Below are 15,315 nucleotides of genomic sequence, written 5' to 3' on the forward strand. Positions count from 1 at the left end.
AATTGGCATCATCATCGTGTCCCCCAGCAATAATGACCATGCCCCCCCCCCCAGACTTCCAAGTCTATATCCGCCTATGAATATTCCCTTTACAAAATGAAGTTTTCAGATTATCTATGCATGCAGAATATTCTGAATCAAAATCATTCAATATGGTATTAATGATTTGAAAATTCTTTTTGAAAATGTTTAGCCATGTTTCCCATCAGCCCCTTTTAAAGAAAAAAGTCTTTCTTTCCTTGTACAGGATCAAAGTTCCTTAAATTTGATTTTATTCATTGTTCAGTTAGGCAGCCAGCTCTTCAAATCTTTATTAAACATTAACTTTTCTTGGAATTGGTACTAAATCTTGCCTGTTATCTGTATAGGAAGATACAAGAGAAGTGATGTAAAAGCAATACATCTTTTCCCCCCAAGAAATTCAAGCATACTTTTTCAGGAGTACACAAAACTGTATTCTCATTTTTATGGGAAAATTTAAATGTAAAAAATATCCCGAAGCTAAAAAAAATATCCTTGACAGTGAGTGAAGGCGGAAAAATGCACATGTGATAAACTTCTGGGCCAGGTAATAACTATATTATAGTGGAATTTGGTTAATTTCTTAGCTAAAGGTGACAGAAAAAAGTTTGAATTATCAAGAATTCAAATGATCTAATTTATATTGGATCTGTAAAATGACAACAAATTGCAACTTACTCATCGATATTCACATAGGGTTATACACTGCTGGCCACCGTAAATGCAACACCCTGAAGGAAGCATGCAAATAATATGAAATTTACAACATGCATTAGTGGAGGTGAGATATGCAAATGATTAGAATTTCAGCGCAGACGCACATCACGCGCGCCTGTGGCGCCACTTCAAAGCGCTATTTAAGGCTTGGAGATTTCGACGATTTGAAGTACGGCAATTGTGTTTTTCTTGTGTTTTTTTCAACAAAACGATCAATCATGCCTCGTAGAAAACAGCGATCATCTTTTGATCAAGTATTCGAGTTCGACAGAGGAAGGATAGTGGCCTACCGAGATTGTGGATTATCTTTCAGGGAAATCGGTAGTCGTGTTGGACGAAACCAAACAACTGTAATGCAGATATGTGATCGTTGGATGCAGGAGGGTACGACGGACCGACGTGTTCGATCGCATCCACCTCAGTGCACCACTTCACATGATGACAGGCGTATTGTGCGTATGGCAGTGACGGATCGCTCAGCCACATCACGAACCATAGCACAGCACATTCAGTCTGTACCGCATCATCCAGTGTCTGCGCGTACCATTCGACGGCGTTTACAGCAGAGTGGTCTGTCCGCAAGACGTCCATTGCTTCGTCTACCCTTGACGCAGAACCACAGACGTCTCCGCCGCCAATGGTGCGATGAAAGAAGGATGTGGACGGCACAATGGAATGAAATTGTCTTTACTGACGAGTCACGCTTCTGTCTGCAACACCACGATGGTCGGATTCGAGTCTGGAGACACTGTGGAGAGAGGATGCTGAACAGCTGCGTTATGCACCGCCACACTGGTCCTGCACCGGGTATTATGGTATGGGGCGGTATTGGATATCACTCTCGCACTCCTCAAGTACGCATTGCCGGTACTTTAAAAAGCCAGCGCTACATCTCCGAGGTGTTGGAGCCAGTTGTCCTTCCTTACCTTCAGGGCTTGCCCACAGCCATATTTCAACAGGATAATGCGCGACCACACGTGGCACGCATTGTCCAAAGGTTCTTCGTCAATCGCCAGATTGAATTGCTTCCCTGGCCAGCTCGCTCTCCGGATCTTTCGCCGATAGAAAACATGTGGTTCATGGTTGCTCAACGATTGACCCAGATTACATCCCCAGCTGCCACACCAGATCAACTTTGGCAACGCATGGAAGCTGCTTGGTCTGCTGTACCCCAAGAACACATCCAAAGTCTCTTTGAATCAATGCCGAGGCGTGTGGCAGCAGTGATCTCCAACAATGGCGGCTACTCTGGCTACTGATTTTGGCAAGAACCACACTTCACAGAAGTCTATAAATTTGATCATTTGATGCTTGGTCAACATGTTATCTACAAAATAAATATTGCTGCGATATCTCTTGTCTTTCTTGGTGTTGCAATTTGGGTGGCCAGCAGTGTATATTAATTGATATTAAATGTTGTATTATTCTGTTGTGGAATGAGTTTCACTGTAGAATTTCTTGACCAAGTTCAAAGCCTTATTTACAGAAACAGTTACTGATATTTTATCAATTATGAAATTTTTTCCTAAATTTCGCTAATCGCGTATTGTACACTCATGTCCATAAATTAAGGATAATTCAGAATCTCACGGAAATCGAAATCTAAATTAAAAATTTCACCTGTAGAATTATCACACACATATGCAAGAATAATATGCAAATTTCAGGAAGCCACCAGATGATGCCGATAGTACGTCACAGTGACGAGAATGTAAGAGGGGGGTTATATAAGGAATGGTGGCAAGGAAGTAAAATTGTTCACAAGAGGCGCTCAGTGCCATAAGCGAATAGTTATGACACAGAGGACGCATGTGGAGGATTTTTTACGTGGTAGAATTATTGGCCGCCTGGAATATGGGCGTACTCAGATGGAAGTATCCGAGGAACTTGGAATTGCCCAAAGTGTCATCTCTAGGTTTTGGCAACGATTCCAAGATAACGGAAATGCCAGTAGACATTGCAGTACAGGTCACCCCCGAGTTACAACGCCGAATGAAGACCTGTATTTGGCAGTAACTGCCAAAAGAAGCAGACTGAGCACAGCATGCGACCTGTCTCGTCAGCTATCTGCAGCCACGGGTACCACAGTTTCAAGGCAAATCGTGTACAGACGTTTGGGGGATATTGGTCTATATGCTCGCAGGCCTGTCAGGTGTGTTCCGCTCATGGCAACTCACCGTCGGCAGCGATTAGCCTGGAGTAGAGAACATGCAATGTGGACATTGTCACAGTGGGCTTGTGTGATGTTTTCCGACGAGTCCAGGTTTAGCTTGCAGTCTGATTCACGTCAGACTTTTATATGGAGAACGCCAAGTACCCGTTACCACCAAGACAACATCATTGAACGGCACCGTTACGGTGGTGCAGCATTGCTCCTTTGGGGTGGAATTATACTGGGTTCCAGAACAGATCTGCATGTTCAAACTGGAACCATGAAAGCCCAAATTTATCGGGACATCATTCTGGAACAACATGTACGTTTGTTTAGGGGTGCCATGGGCGCAGAATTTGTGTTTATGGATGACAACGCCCGTCCTCACCGAGCAAACATCGTAAACGAATGCCTTGAATCTGAGGATATAGCCCGTATGGAATGGCCAACATTCTCACCTGACTTGAATCCGATAGCCCGTCAACCACCTCCTACATGTGTACCGGAACTTCGGAGAGCATTGCTTGCTGAGTGGAGTGATCTTCCCCAAGATCAGATCGATAATTTGATACTCAGCATGCCTAGGCGTTGTACGGACTGTATTTCATCGCATGGGAGACATACAATGTATTAACCATCATACCAATCATGTAATAGTAAGTTTTTGTAAAAGAGATATTTTTTACAATTGCTCCAGGGAGCGAAAATCGTAGTTTTTATGAATGGTACCATACATACACCATCGTTTTTGTTCTTCATCTTTTGTTTAATAAATGGGCTTTATGAATAAGTAACATTTGTTTTGTTTCTGAACCTTTATTTGCCGGAGCTGGCATTATCCTTAATATATGGACATGAGTGTATTAGAGAAATCTATTTTCATTAGAATGTGTTAGAAGAAACTGTTCTGAAGTCTGTTTCTAGAGGTTGAACAACCGAACTCGTATTAAGTGATACACATTTTTGATGCTTCAACATTTAAAATAAGCAGTAAATTATGAAAAAAAACCAAAAAATTCACTAATAAGTATTTTGAATTATTTCTCTAGACAGTTCCTGATATTGTCACTAGTCATCTAAACAATTTTGGTGGATTAGTTCAAACACGGATAATCTTTTTACTAATTAAGATAATGTGGCTTTGTGAATTTTCAATCATCAAAACCGGCAATTTTTTCGAACTGAGTTGCTAAACTATCATGGGGATTTACCCCAAATTGTTTACATTTGCTCCTACTGTAATCATGATTTTTGCTCTCTTTAACTATGAATTATCCAAAATATTTGAAAAAAATCTGAATCAAACAATAAGTCTGAACTTTAAATTAGAGAACTCAAGGGGTGTTCATAAAAGTTCAAATTATCCAAAATTTCAGTAATCAAGTTCCACTGTATTTGGTTCAATTGCAAAGACACCACAAATAATCAAACATTACATTTCAACTTCCAGGAATAAAAAATATTGCAAAATAACAGTAATCACAAAACAGTTTGAATAAAAGATTTTTTTTACACATTTCATATGTTTCAAATAGATGTGTACTTATGTTATTCATGTCAAACAACTACAATTTGAAGAAAGGGAAACAAATTATACCTGCACAACTTATTTACACAGTTAAGTATTCATTTGGTTCAAAAAAGCAAAGCAATGAAATTCGAACTTCACAGATTATTGTAGTAATCTATCATTGAGTTTGACGTAAAAAAAATAATGATTTTTCCATTAATTTAATCTGAGATTATGGTTTTTAGGTTCTGGTATAAAATTTTATTATATTTTGAATTACACTTTTTTTTTACATATGGTGTTTTTCTATTGCAGTGGCTGTATAGTGATCTTCTTAGCATAGCACCAGTTACTAAGGGTTCCTCAGAGGAATTTATGATAAACATTAAGAAAGGAAAGAAGACTGATACCATGAAATTCTCGTCTGAACATAGGGCTGAAATTTTGACGGAAGCATTGGTAAAATATTTTTTGATAACTTGAAGAAATTTGTATGTTGGTTTTTCTGGATACATAAAACTAATTTTTTCATGATTTATTATATATTTTTTTCCTTTACCTGCACTGATTTAATTAAATGCTAAACATGCAAATAAGAATAGAACACAATAGTCTGATGGGTCGATTTAACATCTGCCAATTGGAAACAAAACCAAAGGATGTTCTATTTTTAGAGTTCAAAAAAGTGACTCAACAATTCCAGCCATTACCCAAAAAGAGGTACAAAACACCATATCAGATTTTTATTGAAATAAGATGAAATTTAGAGATGCCAACTGCTAGAGATCTGTAGTTTCTACAGATAGCTGCACTCAACTACAGAGCTATAGAAGCTGCTCCAAATACTATGGAAATCATTTTTTCCTTAGACAGTTTTTTTTTGGAGAAAAATTCAGGTCTATTTGAGTTTCTTGTGGTATTTTACTTTTCTTTAACCCTTTAAGCGCCGCAACAGAAATCACTAAACCCCCTTCCGAAATCCATATCTTTTTTAATAAAGTAAGCTTTCTTTCAGTATTCATGAGGTACAAAGTAAAAGATATAGGAAAAAGCATTTCATTGGGAAATAAACATTAAAAAATATCTGGAGTTGTGAATGCTAAACTAAAAGGCTTGAAGCGACAATGTATTTCATCAATGCCGCTTAAAGGGTTAAAAATAGGGTCAATCTTTACCAACTGGCTGTAGCATACTGACAAATTCATTTATGCTTGTGACAGAATGCGAGAAGGCGAACACAGGACTAAAAGAACTTACATAAATTTGATCACCAATCCTTTTTTATGTACTTCACCATTAAGAGAGTATTTTGGCTGAATTGAAAAGAATACAGTGACAAGCTCACAACCAAGGCAGACACCAGAAAGTGACCGTGGTGCGGCAAAAATGATCAAATGAAGAAACGGTTACACAAATACCAAAAATTTTGTGTTTTCAGACTCCAATTTAATCATCACACTGAGAAAATTTCAGATGCGAATGTGCAAATTTTTTAGTCGCCATGGCGACCTGGGATTTGTCAATCCCTGGTGTAGAGTTGGCAAATGTCTATATATGACATTGACATAATATGAACAAAATTGGAAATAAGGTGGGAAGGACAGCATAAAAAAAACTAACACATACACACCAGCTCATTATGCTGTTCTTTCCCACCTTTTCTCAGATTTTTTAATTTAAATATCTCGGCGAATATCACTTAAAAAAGATGAAACTTTTTTGTTGGCCTCGTCAGAGTCAAGGCAACAACTTTTTAATTAATTTTTTTCAGGACAGGTTGACCAAATGTAAAATTAATTTTTTATATTAATAATGGTGCAACCCCTCGCAATATGAATGACATATCAAAGTCCATGTTACTTGGATACTTTTTCTGATTGGAAGTATGCCTCTAGGATCAATGGTTTGAGAGGTATTTCATGATGGATTTGCAGCAAAGCAACTTTCCTACGCACCCTGTATACACGATGTGCACATATGTATTGACATGATCATCACGTATCCCCACCCCAGACCACATCGAGTCTATCAAGTTATGGTCGTTTCCAAACTTTTCAAAGCGCTGCCTTCTTTTAATAAAAATTTTATCAACGCAACCCCTTCCCACCCATGACAACAATTTTATTGGTAAACCCTTTTCCTCTCTCTCTCTTATGTAATCAGCTTTATTCAAAGTAAAACAGTGCCTGCATTGCCATCTGCTATCAAATCTTTTTTTTTTTGTTTCCATGTATATAAATTCACCCTTCAATGGGGACAAGGCCACATATATCTGGTCGAGAAAAAGCTTTTTATTTGGCAATGACAAGCTGAAACATTTTGTATCTGATTTCTTAATGGAGAACATTTTCTTACCCCCTTTGCTTTGCACCTGCTGAAAATCTGAAGAAATCCTACTTCATTTAAAAAAAATGTGCCATTTACAGGAGGTATAGTGATTTCTGCTATGATGGCTAAAGGCTTAATTCAAAACATGTACTTCTAAATATATATAGTTGATGCTCGTTATAATGACCCCACGTTATAGCAACAGTTTCATTACAACAACCGATAGGATAAATCCCAAATGTTTTCATAGATCAACTATCATATATGTTTCACTTTTGATATAATGACCCTTCTAATATAACGTCCATTTTTTATGGGAGGAAGGGGGTGGTTATATATCAAGTGTCGACTGTATTTCTTTGATTATTGTAGATATAAAATTTTAATATACAAGTGGGACTTTGGTTAACAAGCTTAATTCATTCTGTCAACATGTTCATTATCCAAATAGCTCGTTATTCTAATCAAACTTCCTCATAGGAAATAATAGAAACTTGATTAATTTGTTCCACAATTATTCATTCACATAAAAATGACTAATAAAAACGGCATTCAATCAATAATTAGACACAATAATTATTATATAATATACATAATATAAATAACGCCATTTATAAACATACAATATGATAATGTTTACAGACATTATTGACTATTAACTTACTCTAAACAACGAGAGAGAAAAGGACTATCATTTAAGACAATTTACAGACTCCTTGTTCGCGAACTTATTTTTTTTCATGACTTCCAAAAAGAGCCTTATCCAATGACACTTGCTTTTGCCTCCTTTTTGGGATTTCTAGGAAATGGGATATATTGCAGTGTGTTCGTTGGACAGATTCATTGCTTGCACACTGCTACAGCTTTATTTGGGTGGTTCTTTTCAACATAGTTTTGCACAGATTCCCACACACATTCTACAATCTCATTTTATGTTAAGGACATCTTACTTCTCTTTTGCTCAGATGAGATACTGTCCATAAACTCTTGCTGGTGCGTGCAAAAGAGATCCATCACTTCATCTATCGTCAACTCCTACACATTTTTCACCACTATTTCTTGAATGCCATCCTCATGCACCCCCACTCCATGGGCTTCCCCAATCACACAATCTCTTTGACAAGTAGTGGCTCCTGTTCATGAGCTAGCCCTTCAAAGTCATGTTCAATAATTCAAATCAGCCCACAGTTTTCTCCAAGAAAAAAACCTTCAATTGCACTTACGCATGACTACAATTCTACATCTAGTTTTGCATCATAAATATTCACACTCGCACGTGTGTTAATTTTCCAAGTGAAGCACGCTTACCAGAGACTTTAGGGGAGAATATTACTGCAATTCCATAACACGTGTGTGGGCGGAAGCAAAAAATCATCAGCTCAGATGTGATAATGTGAAAATAAATGAACAAGGCGTAAAATTTATGCTCGTAATACAAATCATCACTTGTTAACCGGGTCAAAATTTGTTCATTATGCAAATTGCTCATTAACCAAAGTTCCACTGTATTGTATGTTATGTATATGTTAAATAGCTTGATTAATTTATGTTGTGAAGAATTGAAATTTGATTTCTCATCAAATGTTTTTATTTTCGGAATTCACTCGCAACTCCTCATTTTATTAAGACTCCCTATTATATTTACACTGTTACTCAGTGTGGGAACTACTGCTTCTAGAAAACTGTCCAGCATGGCTAATTTTACTGGACAAGAAAACGTCACAGAAAAGTTGTAACATTCCTTGGTTAGCAGTTGCCTGTTCATCCGACCTCATGTAATGTTCTTTATAAATAAATAAACTTATTAGTACTTTACATTTAACGTCATCAGTACTATGCTAAGTTTAAATATGTTATGTTTATATGGGTTGAAATCTTGATTGTAATGTTTGACGTTCTTTTCGATTAACAAAGGTTGTTTGATGTCAAATTTACCTGTTTATGGGAGTTTTTGGTGCCAAGGAATCTTGGCACCAAAATAATCAGAGAAAACAATAGAGCTTTGGACAAGTTTTAAAACACAAAGATTAACTATGCATCGTGAAGAAATTAAAAGTTCTGATCAAAGCTGACTAATCGCATTCACTGAGACATGCAGATGCCATCATTGTTTCCACTTTCCCAGAAACCCAAAAACCGCAGTGAACATCAATAATATATCAAGAGAAAGAAGAAAGAAATTGGTTGTTGTGTAAAATAGAAAAAAAACGAAATGGAATTTGGGTGAAGAAAAGACATTGAAGTACCTGATTGAGCAATTTTCTGCAGAAGTTTCCTATATATGGCTGTCCAGATTAGAGAGGTTCTACTGCATTATTATAGCTGTAATGCTCCTTTCAGCCACTTTCAAATTTCATATTCATTATTGGGAATGGTTTAACAAACTATAATCCTTAATCCTATCTGCCGTGGTGATTCCAATTGAAATCACTTATGTTTATGAGTTTCACAGCCCATTCTTTGTGGAGAATGGATATCAGTTAGCATTGTATGTTGCAGTTCAAGTCTTTACCGATATATAAATATATATAAATAATAACGCTCAACTTTATTCTCTTTGTTGATATACACATGTCACTCTTGAATTCTGTGAAACTTTTGAAAATTTTAGAAGGTATTTATTGTGTATTTGAATCATTATATAATATTTTTTTTCTCGTACTATCAGAGAATAATACACATAAATTATATTTTTGAATTCATTTATGTAAAGTTATGTTATAGTTGAAAGAGAATATTAGCTTCCAAAATGTCTAGTGATGCCAATTGGAATTGTTTCAGAATCTCAACACTGAAAGTATTTTTTTGGAAAAATGCTTGATATTCAGGTTTCATTAGACCCAAATACAAAATAAATTTATATAAGTTTTTTTTTTTAATTCTCCTGAAAAATTCATGTCAGAAAGGATTAAACAAGTTACAATATTCATTAATTTTTTAAAATATTTATTTTCTGTGGTATTTAATTTAGAACTTTAATTTTATAAATAATTATCATTTACTACATTCTTTAGAAACACAAAGACAAACTAGCAGAGCCTTCTGTAGCATTCGAGGTAAGTGGATTTTTTGCGTTTTATTTTTTATTTTGTATATAATACAATATCTTATGATGTTAAAAAAATCTGTTCGTGTATCTGATTTTTGAATATTCAAATTTAGACTTATATAATACTACCAAAATGTTATTGCTCATAATTTGCTAATAATAGGATAAAAAAATTAGTTATCTTATGTTCAGAGGTTAAAAATAAACTGGCACTGAATGAGGGCTATACAACAGTTCAGGTTTTATATATTTTGACTTTCTCAATTTCAGAGAGCATTTTCTTTCCAGCGGGCTATATAACAGAAATTTAGGTACTTGAGTGGCAACTTACTTGCATTCAAAGGCAACATATCTATGCCATAAATTTTCTTAGTCCTAAGTAGATTGTACATGGATCTTGGTAGAAAAATTATATAGGATTAGTTCACCCTTTGAGATCATCAAAATGATTTAAGATCATACGGGAAAAAACCTGAATCTGTGAAAACACTAGGTAAAATATCTGCAGTTTTTGCAATCTAGTCACTAGGTGGTCATGTGCTTATTATCATTGGTTGCTGATTGTGACATCACCAAAATTTGGATTTGGGAAATTGATGTAAATAATTTTTTGCAAAAAAAAATTTTGCATCATGACAAAGTTTTACATAGAATGCCATAAGCTCATGCAGTGTGGAGATATGCAAAAAATGATTGTTTCAAAATGGGCATTATTTCTCATTAAGTGGAGAGGTGATACACTATGATTTGACTTAGCAAAGGAAGGGTGATAAGAATTATATTCATTCTGTGGAATGGCGGCAGATGAGATGAATAGTTTTTAAAACTCTTGACTAGACATATAATTTGAACCTGTTGCTAGCAAGCACCATGGTGCTTCCTGAAACATTTAAGAATGCTTAATGTCAGAAGAAATTTGAAAACTATTTTTTGAAGTACTGTATGTTAATTTCAAAATGTTACAAATTGTAAATACATTACCAGCGAAATATATTACTTTTTCAAGGAGTTTTCAGAAGTTGTCTGTCAACTCTCTTCCACAATGCACAGCAAATTATGAAGATTCTACTAAAAGCACAGTGCAAAATTTGTAAATTACAAGATCCAATGTATATAAGTCAAGGTGAACCAGATGGTTTTACTTTGCTTTTGCTGTTCATCTTTTTTTAAAATGATTTCTTTATTATCACAAAAATGAGAAACTTTGCCTGGTTTTAATTTATACAAAAATTGCCACGTTTTCAAGACAAATAAATTCAATTGGTCGAATGGTCGACGCGTTTCGGCTCTTCAATGGAGAGCCGTCATCAGGACCTCGTGGTCAGAATTCACACAAATAAGTCGTGGAGGGGTGATGATGGTCGTCCGAAGAGTTCGCCTTTGTATTTGCTGCGTCCGAGTGGTCTTTGAATGCGAATTGGGGAGCCATCTGTTGCAAAGTGTTGAAAGTTTTTTCACGACTGAGGTTAATAAAGCCTGTCCAAGCTGACGAAATGGGTGGCGTGTTTCTTCCATCATTAACGAGGAAATTCTGGCATGTTCTGATGAAGTATCCCTCGAGAAAATTCAATTCAGAATTGTGTGTTGTTTTTTTAAAAACAAACGCTTTATCAAAATCAAAATAATGTGAATGTTGCCAACAGTGTTGGGCAATAGCCGAATTATCCGTCCGTCCCTTCTCAACATGCTTTTGGTGTTCGAGAACGCGAATATTTAGATTTCTTCTAGTTTGGCCAATATATCCATTTTCGCAATTCTTGCATGGGATGAAGTAGATACCAGATTCTTTGGAGGGTGAGATAGGATCTTTCAGATGGGAAAAGGTGAGTATATTTGTTGGCTGGAATATTGTATAGAAATCAAATTTCTTGAAGATAGAAGAGATCATGAAACTTGAAGAATCGAATGGAAGAACAACGGTGTTAGAAAACTGTTTTGAGTCAGCTGGGAGCAGGTTCGTGGTGCATGTCTGGGTCATTTTTCTGAGGATCTTGTCGATGATAAAAGGTGAAAAACCCCCGATTAGAAGCGATGTCACGAAGGATATTGAGTTCATTCTGGAGGGAGGCTGAATCACTGCAAAGTTTTAGTGCTCGATAAACAAAAGAAGAAAAGGCCGAAAGTTTCTGATTGGGAGGATGAAAGGATTTTGCATGAGGTGGCATGGAGATAGCGAATGGCTTATGGTACACAGATGTATGAAATTCAGTGTCTGTCTTTTTAATGAGTACGTCGAGAAAAGGCAGCATATTATTTTTTTTTATTTCATAGGTGAATTCAATATGTGGGTCAAAAGAATTCATAAAATTGAATAACTCAATGACATTAACATCAGTCTCATCAACTAAAGTGAATGTGTCATCAACATACCTGATCCAAAGTTTGAAGTGGTGGGTTTCCAAAAGTTTTGTTTCGAAAAAATCCATATATATGTCACAGAGGATAGGCGAGAGTGGGTTTCCCATGGCAAGACCTTCTGTTTGGCGGTAAAACTTTCCAAACACTGAGAAATAATTGTGCGATACACAAAGTTGGGTGAGTTGACAAATTTCATCGATTTCAATCGAAGAGAAGTGGAATTCTTGCAGGCGTTGTTTCAGGAAAGAAATTGCACCGCTGATAGGAATGTTAGTAAACATGGATTTGATATCGAAGGAAATCATTGTAGCGTTATCTGGTTGAATGCTGCAGATGATGGAAACTTTATATTTTGCTGTTCAATCCCAGCATCATCGTTTTCAACAAATGAAGCAATTTCATTTCTAGCTCTTTACAGAGCTTTAAACATTGTTTATGCCTTTTTTTCTGCATGTTTTAAAAATATAGAAGACAGTTGAATGCTATTGGGTAACATGAAAGTCGCCAAACCTAGAATAGGCCTATGTATCCAACTACTTTGTTATGCAAGTTTTTTTTTCGCCTATACTCAAGATGTGCAACGTCATTTTGAATGATGAGTGTTAGTTACTGTATAGTGAATAGTCCAAAACCTTGAAGTAATAAATACAAAGTGATTTTTTCCAGATAGAAGATTTTAATGTCTATTAAAAACATTGACACAAAATGAGTTTTTGAACCCTCAAACTTAGCAAAAGAAAAATTAATAGACCATATAGCCTCACATACACCCCCAATTAACCTGAAAAACGATACAACTTTTACTTTGACTGAACAATTAATTGCAATCTGCTACATTTGTATTATTTGGCAATATTTCTACGATTCCATTTTCATATAAAACAAGTTAGACAAATTTTTTTTGACAAGATGTAGTTAAAAAAGTACGGAAAAAACCTAGGAAAGTAGGACATTTCAACAAAGAGTAAGACAAGTGGGAGCTCTGCAATATGCCATCCTGACCATAAGCAGATAAAGGTTCCTTGTATGGGGGGAATCACTGAGTATTTGTATATTACACATAAACTCAGTACTTACCATTTTGTAATCACAGTCCACTACATTGTTTAATAAAACTATCCACAGAATATTTGCAGCACAAATAGCACAGCATCCCAAGGTGCCGTGGCACACCCTTTAGAAATCTAAGCCCTGCCATCACCTTTGATATAATGCGACCCTATCACTGGCGTACAAGGGAGAAAAGAGGTAGGCAGAATTGCATTGGTTTTTCTTTTTTGTAAAAAACAAAGAAAAAAATTCTTAGAAAGAAAAAAAATAGTTGAACACCCCCTCCTCCTGAGAAAATCCTGCATGGGTTACTGCCCCTACCTTCCACTCGCTGATGGATTAAAAGATGGGTGAAGGGCTGACCCTTCCCTCCCAGAGAGCAACAACAATGAAATATTCTCTTGGGACATCACATACCCCCTGGTTTGTTGCATCTTACAACCGACCACCCCCGTCCACCCACCAAAACTCATTAATCTGTCACTGCTTTTAGTGCTGTTTCATGTTTAGGAATCAGTTTTATTACAGTATAACAGTTCTAAAAAACTTGTGTATTTGTATGTGCTGAAACATTGTGCAAGAAATCTGAAAACCTGCATTATTCCAATTTATGTGAGGCAGAGTTCAAAACAATAATAAATAAATAAATATGTGAATTTTTTTTTTTTTTCAAATTCAATCATACCCGTTAAATGTTAAATTTAACACTGTCTTGTTATTTCCTATATGCCCCCACACATAAAGAAGCATTTTTGATGATTTTGTCCTTGTAGATTTAATTATCGCAGCTCTTCCCATTGATTTAACATGTTATATATATGACTTGAGAAAAAAAATTATCAAATAAAAAATCAAATATATATTTTTTTAAATTAGAAAAAATGCTAAGTAATATTTGTGGCATCCATTTGAGAAAATTCATTCAAGTTCTGTGAATAAGAACTATAAAAAAATTAATTATCTTGAAATTGGCACCATATGTGGGTTTGTACGGCAATGTTTTTATCAGATTTCTACGATATATACCATGCTTGTGTACCCAGGAAATCGATTAGTCAGTTTCACCGATAATAAACATAATGCAAGAACACTCGCTATATCGCCATCGTCATTTCAACTCTGATTTTTAATACCGGTGAAATGTGAGGTGACATCACGCAACCACACTCACTATATTGGCGGAATCTGATGTAACATCACACGCAACCACACTCACTATATTGGCGGAATCTGATGTAACATCACACGCAACCACACTCACTATATTGGTGAAATCAGATGTAACAACATCGTGCAAGCCTACTCGCTATATTGGCATCACCATTTCAACTCTGATGTTGTTGCATCAGATCCCATAGATATGAAGCATCGCACAATCACGTTCGTTAAATCAACATCGTGATGTTAGATATCGGATTTAACAATGCATTGTGTTCAAAATCATAAAATCTGGATATTGATCTCGGCCTTACATCAGTGATTTCTTATAAATCTATACATTGCCCGGTACTAGTTCAAAATCATTTTTTGGTTTAGAAAAATTCTTATTTTTTAGTTCATTCGAATTTATTAAGTTAGAATTTCAAGTTCTTTAAGTTTTCGTTATTCCAACTTCCCTCAAGCATGCAATGTCATGTCAAGCAATTAATTTCAATAACTGCATGAAGCATTTTCAATTTTTCAGAACTTTATTACTTATCACCAGGTTGATATGGAATGTTTTTAATGTTTACCTCATGAATATTTTTTTATGTACCATAAATATTTAATTCGTAATTTAAATTTGAAACTTTATGAAGTTTTTTTAATGTGCTTTAACTCTTTCTTCCATTGGTTTAGCGTTTTAGTGTGTTCAAACATCAGTGGTCTGATAATCAAATTCCTATGACATTAGAAGTTTCTGTTTCATCTGTTTTGCAAAAAGATGCTAAAAGTGGTAATATTCTAGCATCTTATGAATTCAAAGACATTGAGCACTTGATTCCTGTATCTGATTACTCTGGTGGTTTTGTTATTGTCTGTGGAAGCTTTGGTCGACAGGTTTGTAATATGCTGCTTTCCTTGTGAATAATATTTATGTTCATAAAAATTGGTTTATAAAGCAAAAGGAAATTATTTTTTTAAATTTTA

The 15,315-nt window shown here is 35.5% G+C and overlaps 1 protein-coding gene across 1 annotated transcript in view; it reads left to right on the top strand.

Moving 5' to 3' along the window:
• Rme-8 (receptor mediated endocytosis 8) overlaps positions 1-15,315 on the top strand; it is a 328,909-nt gene that overhangs the window by 10,302 nt on the left and 303,292 nt on the right. Inside the window, exons 4-6 of the mRNA XM_089253740.1 lie at positions 4,716-4,859; positions 9,743-9,784; positions 15,025-15,225. Coding sequence (XP_089109866.1) covers positions 4,716-4,859; positions 9,743-9,784; positions 15,025-15,225 — 387 coding nt within the window. The remainder of the gene's footprint in view (positions 1-4,715; positions 4,860-9,742; positions 9,785-15,024; positions 15,226-15,315) is intronic.

The sequence above is a fragment of the Pholcus phalangioides genome, unplaced genomic scaffold (assembly GCF_987345545.1).
Source record: "Pholcus phalangioides strain wild (caught in Gottingen) unplaced genomic scaffold, Ppha-v1.0 ptg000039l_1, whole genome shotgun sequence".
Lineage (NCBI taxonomy): Eukaryota > Metazoa > Arthropoda > Arachnida > Araneae > Pholcidae > Pholcus > Pholcus phalangioides.